At 54.3% G+C, this 14,146-nt stretch overlaps 3 protein-coding genes across 3 annotated transcripts in view; all 3 read left to right on the top strand.

Moving 5' to 3' along the window:
* The window catches only part of LOC132080272 (protocadherin alpha-C1-like), a 112,261-nt gene that overhangs the window by 3,748 nt on the left and 94,367 nt on the right, over positions 1 to 14,146 (top strand). The window lies entirely within an intron of this gene.
* Positions 2,072 to 4,657, top strand: LOC132080628 (protocadherin alpha-2-like). The gene has a single exon (XM_059483867.1). The coding sequence runs from the start codon at positions 2,072 to 2,074 to the stop codon at positions 4,655 to 4,657; it is 2,586 nt and encodes an 861-aa protein (XP_059339850.1).
* LOC132080627 (protocadherin alpha-3-like) lies at positions 8,991 to 11,570 on the top strand. Its single transcript, XM_059483865.1, has one exon. It carries the CDS (start codon positions 8,991 to 8,993, stop codon positions 11,568 to 11,570), a length of 2,580 nt encoding a protein of 859 aa, XP_059339848.1.

Here is a 14,146-nt window from a genome sequence, read left to right as displayed (position 1 = left end):
AGAATGTTAGAGACTGGGGATTGGAGATGCTTAGAGGAAAGCAGGAATCATGATGGGACCAGAGTGTTTCTGCCCAGGATCATTTCTATATTCCAAGCATCTGGTGTTGCAGACCTTCTGCATCTTGCGATAATACATGGTACTGAAATGGCCACAGAGTCCTTTGAGGTTATGAATATCTCCATAAGAGACAGTTCTTGTGCTGCCTCTGGCCCGACACAGCAATGTGTTTGGTACATGCAGACTGATGAACATTTTTGCTGCTGTTTTGGGGGTGTTGTGGGAAGGTGGCACTACAAACTGCTTTCCATATGTATTGTAGGGTATTTATAGCAGCTTCCACAGCTCTTGCCATGGTGGTCTGTGTTTCATCTTTTTAGAGATGATTTTTAAGGGCAGTTGAAGAGATGGGTTTAATCTGGTGCTATTCTTCCCCTTCTTGTGGTCTCACACAATCAGTCTGGGTAGAGATGGTGTGTCCTGCTTTCACACATGGCTTATTCTGGTGTCTAAATGTACACATCAAACCTCCACATCTACAGAGCAGCTCAACTCTGGTTTTATATTCTTGAAATTCTCTCATCCGGTTAGCGTTTTGAGTGCACTTGTGCTTTTGGTCCCATCTCTTGATGAAGAAGGTCTGTGGGGATTTGGATCAGTATTGTTCACTACTCCAATTACAGAACGTTTGAGAACTCGTTTTTTATCTGCTATCGCTGAAAAGGCGCAAAGCATCCTGGCATGAGGGAAATGTCAAAGAGGAACAGAATGGATTTGCAGCACGCTGTATATTTGTGCCAGGCATGAGGTAAAGGAAAGAATTTGAGTACGTGTTTGGAGTTTGGGGAGGGAATAGAGGATGTCTGCCTAGCTGTGGAGATCCCAGTTCCCAGGGTGTGAGATACAGGATCACAGTAGAATATAGTGATAACGATGCCACGACACAGTGCTGCTCTTCTGGAATCCTATCAGGACATCCAGAAATTCTGCATCTCTTAGGACACTGTTCTTTCTGGTATTGCTGCTTGTGAAGACGTCTGCCCTGCATGCCTTTAATTACTTGGTTTTGATGTAGAACACTGTTTGTCAATGAGAAGCTTTTTGAAATTTGGGGCATGCTGCCATGCCTTGTCTGAACGCTTCCTTGAAGTCAAAAGGGAAAAAGGAATGACAGCTTTTTCCAAAGAATGTGTTGCTACACCATGTCAAGAATGTTGAAGAGATGATAAGGCGGTTCTCTTCTTGGTAAGGGAAAAGTGAACAGAGGATGGAAATGGAAGAAAATTGAAAGCAAGAAGATTGCACTGAAGGAAGGAAAGATGGATATAGAGAAAGAGAAGGAAAAAAGAAAGTATTAGAAGAGAGAGAGAAAGGCACAATCTATAAATGAGTTTACTGGCAATTTACGGACACTACCACTATACACGAAAAAGGAAGAAGGTGACACAGGAGAGAAAAAAAAGAAAAGAAGAAGAGAAAGAAAAACAGAACATTCTAAGAAAGAATGGCATAAGGAGAGAATTAAGAATGGAAGATGACAAAGAGAAGAAATTTTAAATCAGGATTACTCACGGACATTGACTCAAAGCGCTGGCCGGAGCTGGTTGTCAACAGGCTCTTCCTCGGTTACAGTTGTGCATTTCAGCTCTGATATCACGTAATTAGAGCTGGTGGATCCGAATACTTTTGTTTGCTGGGCGGCCCTGGATGCGGCACGCGAGATACATGAATGGGTAAGAAGAGAGCAGCAGTAAAACTCCAAAGGATAAAATATAAAAGGAGCACTGTAACAAGAAAGAGCAGAGGAGACGGCCATGACGGAGCGGAGGCACAGGCGCTGTCGCAGAGCGTGTGAGGCGGCGGAGCAGCGCACGGTGTCGCTGCAGGCTCAGGAACGGGTCAGTGTGGGCGGCTCCGCCCCGGTGCGGCGGAAAGCCCGGCTGTGAGCGCGGGGGGGGCGGCTCGGGCCAGGCAGCAGAGCCGGTGCGTGCGGGCGGCGGCGGGGAGTCGTGCGGGGCCCGGGCCCGGGCCGGCAGGCAGAGCGGCGGCGGCGAGCAGAGCGGCAGGCAGGATGAGCGAGCGTTGTTGTGCGGCGGTGGTGCGGGTGCTGGTGCTGCAGGCGGCCTGGGCGCTGTCGGGCGGGCAGGTGCGCTACTCGGTGCCGGAGGAAGCCAAGGCCGGCACGGTGGTGGGCCGTCTGGCGCAGGACCTGGGCCTGGAGGCGGGCGAGGCGGAGGCGCGGCGGCTGCGGCTGGTGGCGCCGGGCCGGCGGGCGAGCGTGGAGGTGAGCGGGGCGAGCGGCGCGCTGCTGGTGAGCTCGCGGCTGGACCGGGAGGAGCTGTGCGGCAAGAGCGCGCCGTGCGCGCTGCGCCTGGAGGTGCTGCTGGAGCGGCCGCTGCGCGTCTTCCATGTGCAGCTGGAGGTCACCGACATCAACGACAATGCCCCCGTCTTCCCCGCCGCCCGGAAAAACCTCAGCATCGCGGAATCGTCTCTGCTGGGGTCTCGTTTCCCGCTGGAGGGCGCGTCGGATGCAGATATCGGAGTGAATGCTCAGCTATCGTACGCACTCAGTCCCAGCGACCACTTTAGAATAGAGGAAGAGAATAGTAGCTCTCGCAGAAAGTCGCTGTTTCTGGTACTCACGAAATCTCTGGACCGCGAGACGATTCCCGTGCACCAGTTGGTGCTGACGGCGACAGACGGGGGCCGGCCGTCTCTGACGGGCACCACGGAGCTGGTGATCTCGGTGCTGGATGCAAACGACAACGCTCCTCAATTCAACCAGTCCGTGTATAATGTCCATTTGTCTGAGGACGCCGTACAAGGCATGCTAGTGGCGCGGATGAATGCCACGGACCTGGACGAAGGAAGTAATAGAGATGTGAGATATGATATCGATACTATTGTTCCTCCCTCTGGCTCAGATTTATTCAGCATTGATACGAACACTGGGGAGATCAGACTGACGGGTGCCTTGGACTTTGAAGTAGTTAATTTATACGACCTAAATGTTAGGGCGACAGATAAAGGCACGCCTCCGCTGTCAGGTCACTGCAAGGTGGTGCTGGAGGTGCTGGATGTGAATGACAACGCTCCGGAGGTGTGGGTGACGTCGCTGTCGGTGCCGGTGCCCGAGGACGCGTCGTTGGGGACGGTGGTGGCCCTGCTGAGCGTGTCGGACCGGGACTCGGGCGAGAACGGTCGCGTGCGGTGCTGGGTGTGGCCGGCGTCGCCGTTCGGTCTGGAGGCGACGTTCGCGGGCTCGTACTCGCTGGTGCTGCGCGAGGCGCTGGACCGGGAGCGGGTGTCGGAGTACGAGGTGGAGGTGCGTGCGGAGGACGGCGGGGCGCCGGCGCTGCGCGCCAGCCGCGGGCTGCGGGTGCCGGTGTCGGACGTGAACGACAACGCGCCCTCGTTCGCGCAGGCCGTGTACACGGTGCTGGCGCGGGAGAACAACGCGGCGGGCGCGGAGCTGGCGCGGCTGTGGGCACGGGACCCGGACGAGGCGGCCAACGGGCGCGTCAGCTACTCGGTGTGGGACGGCGGCGTGGGCGTGGGCGGCGGGGCCGCGGGGTCGTCGTCGACGGGCGTTGGGTGGCGTCCGGCGTCGAGCTACGTGTCGGTGGACGCGGAGAGCGGGCGTCTGTGGGCGCTGCAGCCCTTGGACTACGAGGAGCTGCAGGTGCTGCAGTTCGAGGTGCGCGCGGTGGACGCGGGGGAGCCGCCGCTGAGCGGCAACGCCACGGTGCAGCTGTTCGTGCTGGACGAGAACGATAACGCGCCGGCGCTGCTGCCGCCCGCGGGCTCGGCAGCGGAGGCGGGCGGCGTGGCGGCGGCGGAGGCGGCGGTGGCGCTGGCGGGGGCGGGCTCGGAGTCGGGCACGCTGTGGGCGTGGGCGGCGTGGGGGGCGCCGGCGGGGCAGGTGGTGGCCAAGATCCGCGCCGTGGACGCCGACTCGGGCTACAACGCGTGGCTGCGCTACGAGCTGTGGGAGCCGCGGGGCAAGGGCCCGTTCCGCGTGGGGCTCTACAGCGGCGAGGTGAGCACGGCGCGGGCGCTGGACGAGGCGGACGGGCCTCGCCAGAGGCTGCTGATCGTCGTGCGCGACCACGGCGAGCCGGCGCGCTCGGCCACGGCCACGCTCAGCGTGTCGCTGCTCGAGGCCGCCGAGGCGGCGCTGGCCGCGGGATCCTCGTCGTCGTCGTCGTCGTTGGTGTCGCGCTCGGCGGCGGGCGTGGAGCTCGGGGCCGGCGCGGCGAGCGCGGCCACCAACGTGTGGCTGGTGGTGGCCATCTGCGCCGTGTCCAGCCTCTTCCTGCTGGCCGTGGTGCTGTACGGGGCGTCGCGCTGGGCGCCGCGGGCGGCCGTGCTCTCGGCGCCCGGGCCCACGACGCTCGTGTGCGCCAGCGAAGTGGGCAGCTGGTCCTACTCGCAGCGCCACAGCCGCAGCCTGTGCGTGGCGGACGGCGCTGCCAAGAGCGACCTCATGGTTTTCAGCCCCAACTTCCCTCCGCCGCCGCCCGCTCCTGCAGCCAAGGACACGCAGCCGGAGCCCTCCGCTCTCCTCGACACGGTCAGTGGCACTGATTTGCTCGCCTCTCGCTGTTTCGTTTCACAGTCTCTTTTCTTCTCCGCCCATTCTCTCCCGCCCTAGGGTAGTTCGTGCTTGCAGCAAGGCTCCGCCCCCGCAGGCTGAGGGCAGTGGGTGTTTAAGGATTTTAAAGAGACATTTCCATTGTCGGCCTTTCCTCGCCTGATTTTGCAATTTCTTGATGCTTGGAGGTAGAATTAATAATTTTTCACTCCAGAACTGTTACCAACCGCAGGTGAATCTCGCTCTGCTGGACAGGAGTTTTACTCTGGAATGAAATAATTGCCTGTTGCACTGAGAGGTGCCCCGGGGTGCCAGTTTTGCGGGCAAGTTTCTTACTTTTTTCCGTGAAGGGTTTCAATGCAGGCTTGTTGCAGGAATACAAGACAAACCTTGGTGATAGTCCCCTAGTCACGTTTTTTTGACTTAAGCCTTTGCTGACTTTTGGCTATGTTGGTATTAGGTTTGTATTGTTACTGAAAACTGTCTTCTTTCATTTTCCTTGCATGAGATGTGACACAAAATTACACTTGTATTTCAACTATTTGGCTCCCCGTGGAAACAATAATTCTGCATTTATGTTCCACCATCAGGCTCGTTAAGAAAGTAGGAAAGGCAGTATAGACATTAATATCAACTTTTCCCTGTTTTTTTTTTTCTTTCTGTAAAGAAGGAAACTGTAGCATGTTTACTAAAGTGAGTGTGGCAGTGGCAGAATTAGGCCCAGATTTGTTTTGATGTGACCTTGAGCAGAAGAGCTGCCTGAGGAAGGTGGAATTCATTGAGAAGGGCATGGGCCATGTCTTATGAAAAGAATGAGTCATTATGCGGTTGTCTTGAGAACTCATGTCCCAGAGTGATGAACGAAGAATACCTAGAGAAAACTGTGAGGCAGGATGAGCACAAAGTACTTATGCCTGGGATCCTTTTCAAGACTCTAAGGTTTGGGAGCTGGAGGCCTTGTGGACGCTGAGATGCTGTGTGGTATTGAAATGGCCACAAAGTCCTTTGAGGTGATGAAGTTCTCCCGGAACCGAAAGAGGTTTGTGCTGATACATCATTACTGTGTAAAATGTGATGGTAAGAGAAATGCAATGATGAATGTTGTTTAATTCACCACTTCTCTTTTATTTTGAGGAAGGCATTGTGGGAGGGTAGGACTTGAGCTTGCTGGAGTCCTTTTGTAGGAGTCCACATCTATAGCAGCTTCCTCAGCTGTTGATTTTGCCATGATGGTTCCTTGCTGCTTGTCAAGTGGGATTTGCAAGAGGATGTGATGAGAAAGCATAAATCTGTGTGTGCCTCATGTCTCCTGCCTGAGCACTTGCAGGGTCAGCCTCTGTAGAAATGGGGTATTCCCTGGTCATGCTTAATTAACCCTGATACCTGCATGGCCACACCAAACCCTGCAGAGCAGCTCATCTCTGATGTTATGGTAGAAATTCTCTCCCAGAATTGATATTGTGACTCTGCCTATGCTTCGGCTTTTGTTGTGGTTCTCTCAAAATAAAATGAATCTGCGCCAGGATCAGAGCTGTCACTCTGATCACAGAATTTTAAACATCTCTAATGTGTAGCTCTGTGGTGTTTCTATCTGAGATTGCAAAAAAGCTCAGCATGTTTACATTAAATTTCACAGAGTCTGCCAGATATTCTGTGGCTTTGCATCTCTTCATAAGTTCTTTGTGCTAATTGTGAGGGAGGGTGGGGATGTGCAATGGCCTGGATTATGATCCAAATGGGTTTTATTGCTGGGGCATGCTGTTTTGGTGGGGCCGTTTGGCTTGTAATCCTCCAAGTGGCATGGAGTACTACTTAGGCTCTGTCTCATGGGGAAGGTGACTTTGAGTGGAGAAGTTTTTTTGCTGAGGAAATGGAGATGCTGTGTAGCATAAGCCCTATCACTGGGGAAGAAAAGCTCCAGATGCTTAGCTGAAGATTCATTTCCCAGAGCTTGGTATAGAGGATTCCACTGGACAACCTTGTGAGGCCACCTGTCACCCAGGGTTGTTCTCCTGGGATCTTCTCACGTTCTTCTGAAGTCCTGTGTATCCTTGGTATTGTCTGTGCTCTTCCTGTCAAATGTGAAGACATCTTCCGTTCACAACTTAGATCACTTGCTTTGAAAATATGGCGTTGGTGAAACAGCAGCTTTTCCAATTATCAGTCTTGCTTGGTCAGCCTTCTCCGAAGCTCTCCTTGTTCACATGTTTGCTATTGTCTTAATAGGGTGTGGGAAAACTTCTGTCCATAATCAAGAAGTTGCCAGATCTGGCATTTTGATGTGGTGGAAAGGTACCTTATAGTTTTCTTCTCTCCTTTTATCAAAACATTCCATCTTTTAAACTTTCTTCTTCTTTTGCATTGGCCATGTGTTGGTAATAGTGGATGAAATGCAGACTGGTGAATTTTGGCAGCTGTCAAGTAGCAGAGTTTCCAGTAGTTGACCATCGGTAGGGGAGATGGATTTTCCAATCATCTAAGTTGAGGTTGAGGTTGGGAGAATGTCCTTAGATTTGCAGGATGTCTTCTACTTAGCATGTGATGCAAGTACATGAAGGAGCATTGTGCTTCTGTTCAGTGATTTAGAGGCTTTTGCAGAATGTGGGTCATTTTCCTCTTATTCATCCTCCCCAGAGATCTCTGATAGCATTAAAAGAAAATATTCTTCAGAACCTGTTCTCTCAATTGACCATAAATATTTTCTGAAGAAGGAACCAGGGATGCTTCAGGTAAGTTCCTTCTACTTAAAGAAGATGAGTCTGATTTCCGTTGTACCTTGGATTGACCAAATGTGCCTGGATATGGAGTTGGATTTGATGATCCTTATAGATGACTTCCAGTTTGAAATGTTCTGTGATTCCTGTACTGCATCAGCAGAGCATCACTGCCTCCTCCCATTCCCAACTTCTTTCTCCAGACACAGCTCAAGCAAATAACAGCAAGCGGAGATGGGGGAGAGACCCTAACACATTTCTCAGAGTGGATGTGTTGGGAGTCGGGGGTGTGTTCTCAGAGAAAATGACACAAATAAAATGACTGCGTGTTTTTTACCCTGTGGATCTGGCTATACAGAGGCAATCCAGGGGGATTATGCCCCCGGGGTTGGACATTCTTGCTGTGTGTTTCTGACTGTGCTGGCCTGCCTGAAATATTAAGTCAGAAATTTACATTCAGCATGGAGGTGGCAAATGAGGCCTGAAGAACAGCTCTTCATCAGAGTATATGAAGAGCTTTGAGAAGCTGTGTTTGCTCCATATTTTTCTCAGCATTCACGATGGATTGGTGTGCTGGCCTTGAGGGCTTTGAGTTCCTGAAGAAGATTCACAGGGTTGTTATTGCTTAGTCAAGTCTGTTTACACCAATGTCAAAATACCTAGGGATTGGGTCTGTGTTTCAGAGGCTGTGAATTCTCTCCCTTGAGAGGATGGAGCCTTAATGTGTGGTTTCCTTCCAGAAGGTGAGGTGAAAGAGCCAGCTGTTGGTCTGGCATAGACTTGAAGTAAGCAGGAAATTTGCTCCTTGAGTGGAGACATGAACGATTTCAGCAGAGAGGAACAAGAATTGTAACCAGTGGTGTGCTTGTGCTTCATGGGGAGAGTGAAGTAATGGAAAAATATATTGGTAATGGAGATGAGGAAGAAGAGAGTCTGTGTGTGCATAAGGACAGTGAAGAAACGGAGGAAGATGGGAAAATGGAAGAAGGGAAGGATGGACGGACGAATTTACTGATATGTCACAGATGCTGTCACTGTAAACAGAAAGAGAGCAGAGCAAGAATGGAAGAAGAGAAATGCATAAGATGCTATGAAGTTATTACACAAGGAGGTAAGTAAAGATCAAAGATGACAAGGAGAAGAAAGAAAACGTCAGCAAAGTGGAGGAGCAGTATGAAACGACCTTACCTCTAATCGGTGGGTGGAGCTGGTTCTCAAGAGCCCTCCCCGCGGTTGGAATATTCCGTGGTCAGACGCTAAAGCCACGGAAACCAAGTTCGTGGATCCGGTTTGTTTTTTCTTCTGTCTGGCTCCGGAGGCGACAGGCGAGATACCGGAAGGGGTAAGAAGAGAGCAGCGGGAAAACTCCAAAGGATAAAATATGAAAGGAGCACCGTTTAAAGAAAAAGCAGAGGAGACGGCAGTGACGGAGCGGAGGCACAGGAGCAGCCGCGGAGCCTGTGAGGCGGCGGAGCAGCGCACGGTGTCGCTGCAGGCTCAGGAACGCGTCCGTGTGGGCGGCTCCGCCCCGGTGCGGCGGAGAGCCCGGCTGTGAGCGCGGGGGGGCGGCTCGGGCCGGGCAGCAGAGCCGGTGCGTGCGGGCGGCGGCGGGGAGCCGTGCGGGGCCCGGGCCGGGGCCGGCAGGCAGAGCGGCGGCGGCGGGCAGAGTGGCAGGAAGGATGGGCGAGCGTTGTTGTGCGGCGGTGGTGCGGGTGCTGGTGCTGCAGGCGGCCTGGGCGCTGTCGGGCGGGCAGGTGCGCTACTCGGTGCCGGAGGAAGCCAAGGCCGGCACGGTGGTGGGCCGTCTGGCGCAGGACCTGGGCCTGGAGGCGGGCGAGGCGGAGGCGCGGCGGCTGCGGCTGGTGGCGCCGGGCCGGCGGGCGAGCGTGGAGGTGAGCGGGGCGAGCGGCGCGCTGCTGGTGAGCTCGCGGCTGGACCGGGAGGAGCTGTGCGGCAAGAGCGCGCCGTGCGCGCTGCGCCTGGAGGTGCTGCTGGAGCGGCCGCTGCGCGTCTTCCATGTGCAGCTGGAGGTCACCGACATCAACGACAATGCCCCCGTCTTCCCCGCCGCCCGGAAAAACCTCAGCATCGCGGAACTGTCTGTGCCGGGGTCTCGTTTCCCGCTGGAGGGCGCGTCGGATGCGGATATCGGAGCGAACGCGCAGCTCACCTACACACTCAGCCCCAGTGAATATTTTACGCTCGATGTTAAATCGTCTCATGAAAACAGGAAATCTCTGTTTCTGGTACTCGTAAAGTCTTTAGACCGCGAGACGATTCCCGTGCATCGGTTGGTGCTGACGGCGACAGACGGGGGCCGGCCGTCTCTGACGGGGACAATGGAGCTGGTGATCTCTGTGGTGGATGCGAATGACAACGCGCCACAGTTCGAACAGTCCGTGTATAAAGTGCAGATAGAAGAGAATGCTACAGAGGGGACAATTATACTACGTGTGAATGCCACGGATCCGGACGAAGGAATCAATAAGGACTTTTCTTACAGCCTTTTAAGTTCTGTTCCTATCGGTAACAGAGAACTCTTTGCCATTGATAAAAGGACAGGCGAGATCCGATTGAAGGGTGTTTTAGACTTTGAAGACGTTCGTTTACACGAATTGCAAATCGAAGCGACAGATAAAGGATCACCCTCGCTTTCGGGTCATTGCAGCGTGGAGCTGGAGGTGGTGGACGTGAACGACAACGCTCCGGAGGTGTGGGTGACGTCGCTGTCGGTGCCGGTGCCGGAGGACGCGTCGTTGGGGACGGTGGTGGCCCTGCTGAGCGTGTCGGACCGGGACTCGGGCGAGAACGGTCGCGTGCGGTGCTGGGTGTGGCCGGCGTCGCCGTTCGGTCTGGAGGCGACGTTCGCGGGCTCGTACTCGCTGGTGCTGCGCGAGGCGCTGGACCGGGAGCGGGTGTCGGAGTACGAGGTGGAGGTGCGTGCGGAGGACGGCGGGGCGCCGGCGCTGCGCGCCAGCCGCGGGCTGCGGGTGCCGGTGTCGGACGTGAACGACAACGCGCCCTCGTTCGCGCAGGCCGTGTACACGGTGCTGGCGCGGGAGAACAACGCGGCGGGCGCGGAGCTGGCGCGGCTGTGGGCGCGGGACCCGGACGAGGCGGCCAACGGGCGCGTCAGCTACTCGGTGTGGGACGGCGGCGTGGGCGTGGGCGGAGGCGGCGGGGCCGCGGGGTCGTCGTCGTCGGGCGTTGGGTGGCGTCCGGCGTCGAGCTACGTGTCGGTGGACGCGGAGAGCGGGCGTCTGTGGGCGCTGCAGCCCTTGGACTACGAGGAGCTGCAGGTGCTGCAGTTCGAGGTGCGCGCGGTGGACGCGGGGGAGCCGCCGCTGAGCGGCAACGCCACGGTGCAGCTGTTCGTGCTGGACGAGAACGACAACGCGCCGGCGCTGCTGCCGCCCGCGGGCTCGGCAGCGGAGGCGGGCGGCGTGGCGGCGGCGGAGGCGGCGGTGGCGCTGGCGGGGGCGGGCTCGGAGTCGGGCACGCTGTGGGCGTGGGCGGCGTGGGGGGCGCCGGCGGGGCAGGTGGTGGCCAAGATCCGCGCCGTGGACGCCGACTCGGGCTACAACGCGTGGCTGCGCTACGAGCTGTGGGAGCCGCGGGGCAAGGGCCCGTTCCGCGTGGGGCTCTACAGCGGCGAGGTGAGCACGGCGCGGGCGCTGGACGAGGCGGACGGGCCTCGCCAGAGGCTGCTGATCGTCGTGCGCGACCACGGCGAGCCGGCGCGCTCGGCCACGGCCACGCTCAGCGTGTCGCTGCTCGAGGCCGCCGAGGCGGCGCTGGCCGCGGGATCCTCGTCGTCGTCGTTGGCGGCGGTGTCGCGCTCGGCGGCGGGCGTGGAGCTCGGGGCCGGCGCGGCGAGCGCGGCCACCAACGTGTGGCTGGTGGTGGCCATCTGCGCCGTGTCCAGCCTCTTCCTGCTGGCCGTGGTGCTGTACGGGGCGTCGCGCTGGGCGCCGCGGGCGGCCGTGCTCTCGGCGCCCGGGCCCACGACGCTCGTGTGCGCCAGCGAAGTGGGCAGCTGGTCCTACTCGCAGCGCCACAGCCGCAGCCTGTGCGTGGCGGACGGCGCTGCCAAGAGCGACCTCATGGTTTTCAGCCCCAACTTCCCTCCGCCGCCGCCCGCTCCTGCAGCCAAGGACACGCAGCCGGAGCCCTCCGCTCTCCTCGACACGGTCAGTGGCACTGCCTTGTTCGCATCTTGCTCTTTTCTCTTCCGAGTCTTGTCTCCCGCCCTAGGGTAGTTCGTGCTTGCAGCAAGGCTCCGCCCCCGCAGGCTGAGGGCAGTGGGTGTTTAAGGATGTTAAAGGGACATTTACATCGTCAGCCTTTCCTTGCCTGATTTTGCAATTTCTTGGTGAATTATGGTATTATGGCATCCCAGAGCAATTACCATACACAGGTGAGTCTCGCTGTGCTGGGCAGGAGTTTTACCCTGGAATGAAATCACTGCCACTTGCTGTGAGAGGTTCCCCAGGGTGCCAGCTTTGTAGGCAATTTTCTCACTTTTTTGCATGAAGGGTTTCAGTGCCAGCTTGGTGTAGGAATACAAGACAAGCTTTGGTGGTGACATTCTCCCAGCCTCTTTGTTTTGACTTAAGCCTTCCCTGACTTCTGACTATGGTGGTATTAGGTCTGGATTATTATTGAAAACTGTCCTCTTTTATTTTTCTTGCCTGAGATATACCACAAAATTACATTTGGGACTTAAACTGTTCTAGTCCCTGTGGAAACAAGAATTCTGCATTTCGGTTCCACCATCATGCTCATTAAGAAAGCAGGAAAATAGAGTATGGACTTATACTATAATCTTTTTTCTTGTATCTTCTTTCCTTTCTGTAAAGGAAGGAAACTGTAGCATGTTTTTTAAGTGAGTGTGGCAGTGGCAAAGTTAGGCCCAGATTGGTTTTGATGTGACCTTGAGCAGAAGAGCTGCCTGAGGAAGGTGGAATTCATTGAGAAGGGCATGGGCCATGTCTTAAGACAAGAATGAGTCATGATGAGGTTGTCTTGAGAACTCATGTCCCAGAGTGATGGACAAAGCATTCCTAGAGAAAACTGTGAGGCAGGATGAGCACAGAGTATTTCTGCCTGCGATCCTTTGCAAGATTTTAGGGTTCTGGAGTTGGAGACCTTGTGGACGCTGAGATGCTGTGTGGTATTGAAATGGCCACAAAGTCCTTTGAGGTGATGAAGTTTTCCCAGAACAGAAAGAGGTTTGTGCTGATACATCATTACTGTATGCAATGTGTTGGTAAGAGGAAATGCAATGATGAATGTTGTTTAATGAACCACTTCCCTTTTATTTTGAGGAAGGCATTGTGGGAGGGTAGGACTTGAGCTTGCTGGAGTCCTTGTGTAGAATTCTACATCTATAGCAGCTTCCTCAGCTGATGATTTTGCCATGATGGTTCCTTGCTGCTTGTCAAGTGGGATTTGCAAGAGGATGTGATGAGAAAAAGAGTATAATCTCTGTGTGCCTCATTTCTCCTACCTGAGCACTTGCAGGGTCAGCCTCAGTAGAAATGGGGTATTCCCTGGTCATGCTTAAACCTGATACCTGCATGGCCACACCAAACCCTTCAGAGCAGCACAACTCTGATGTTATCTTAGAAATTCTCACCCACTGTTTAATTGTGCTTGTGCTTCGGCTTTTGTTGTGGTTCTCTCAAAATAAAATGAATCTGTGCCAGGATCAGAGCTGTCACTCTGATCACAGAATTTTAAACATCTCTAATGTGTAGCTCTGTGGTGTTTCTATCTGAGATTGCTGAAAAAGAGTTTCACATTTAGAATGAATTTCACCTAAAAGTGAGAGAGTCTGCCAGACATTCTGTGGCTTTGCATCCTTTCATAAATTCTTTTTTACGGCGAGGGAGATGTGAGGAAAGCTGGGGATGTGCAAAGGCCTGGATCATACTCAGAGTGGGTTTTGTTGCTGGGGCAAGCGGTTTTGGTGGGACATTTTGGCTGCTACAGCTGTAATCCTCCAAGTGGCAGGGAGTACTGCTAGGGCCCTCTGTCATGGGGAAGGTGACTTTGAGTAGAGAAGTTTTTTACTGAGGAAATGGAGATGCTGTGTAGCATAAGCCCTATCACTGGGGAAGAAAACCTCCAGTTGCTTAGCTGGAGATTAATTTCCCAGAGCTTGGGATAGAGGATTCCACTGGAAAACCTTGTGAAGCCACCTGTCACCCAGGGTTGCTCTCCTGGGATCCTCTCATGTCCTTCTGAAGTCCTGTGTATCCTTGGTATTGTCTGTGTTCTTCCTGTCATATGTTAAGACATCCTCCAATACACAACTTAGATCACTTGCTTTTGAAAATATGGCGTTGGTGAAACAGCAGCTTTTCCAATTATCAGTCTTGCTTGGTCATCCTTCTCTGAAGCTCTCCTTGTTTATATTTCTGCTCTCATCTTGATAGGGAGTAGGAATACTTCTGTCCATAACCAAGAAGTTGCCAGACCTGGCATTTTGATGTGGTGGAAAGGTACCTTATAGTTTTCTTCTCTCCTTTTATCAAAACATTCCATCTTTTAAACTTTCTTCTTCTTTTGCATTGGCCATGTGTTGGTAATAGTGGATGAAATGCAGACTGGTGAATTTTGGCAGCTGTCAAGTAGCAGAGTTTCCAGTAGTTGACCATCGGTAGGGGAGATGGATTTTCCAATCATCTAAACTGAGGTTGAGGTTGGGAGAATGACCTTAGATTTGCAGGATCCCTTCTACTTAGCATGTGATGCAAGTACATGAAGGAGCATTGTGCTTCTGTTCAGTGATTTAGAGGCCTTTGTAGAATGTGGGCCATTTCCCCCTATT

Source organism: Ammospiza nelsoni, chromosome 16, assembly GCF_027579445.1.
Source record: "Ammospiza nelsoni isolate bAmmNel1 chromosome 16, bAmmNel1.pri, whole genome shotgun sequence".
NCBI classification, from domain to species: Eukaryota; Metazoa; Chordata; class Aves; order Passeriformes; family Passerellidae; genus Ammospiza; species Ammospiza nelsoni.
This window is presented reverse-complemented; position numbering and strand designations above follow the sequence as displayed.

Excerpts from the sequence above, each read along its gene's own strand:
- LOC132080627 (XM_059483865.1), top strand. The coding sequence starts at position 8,991 with ATGGGCGAGCGTTGTTGTGCGGCGGTGGTGCGGGTGCTGGTGCTGCAG.
- LOC132080628 (XM_059483867.1), top strand. The coding sequence starts at position 2,072 with ATGAGCGAGCGTTGTTGTGCGGCGGTGGTGCGGGTGCTGGTGCTGCAG.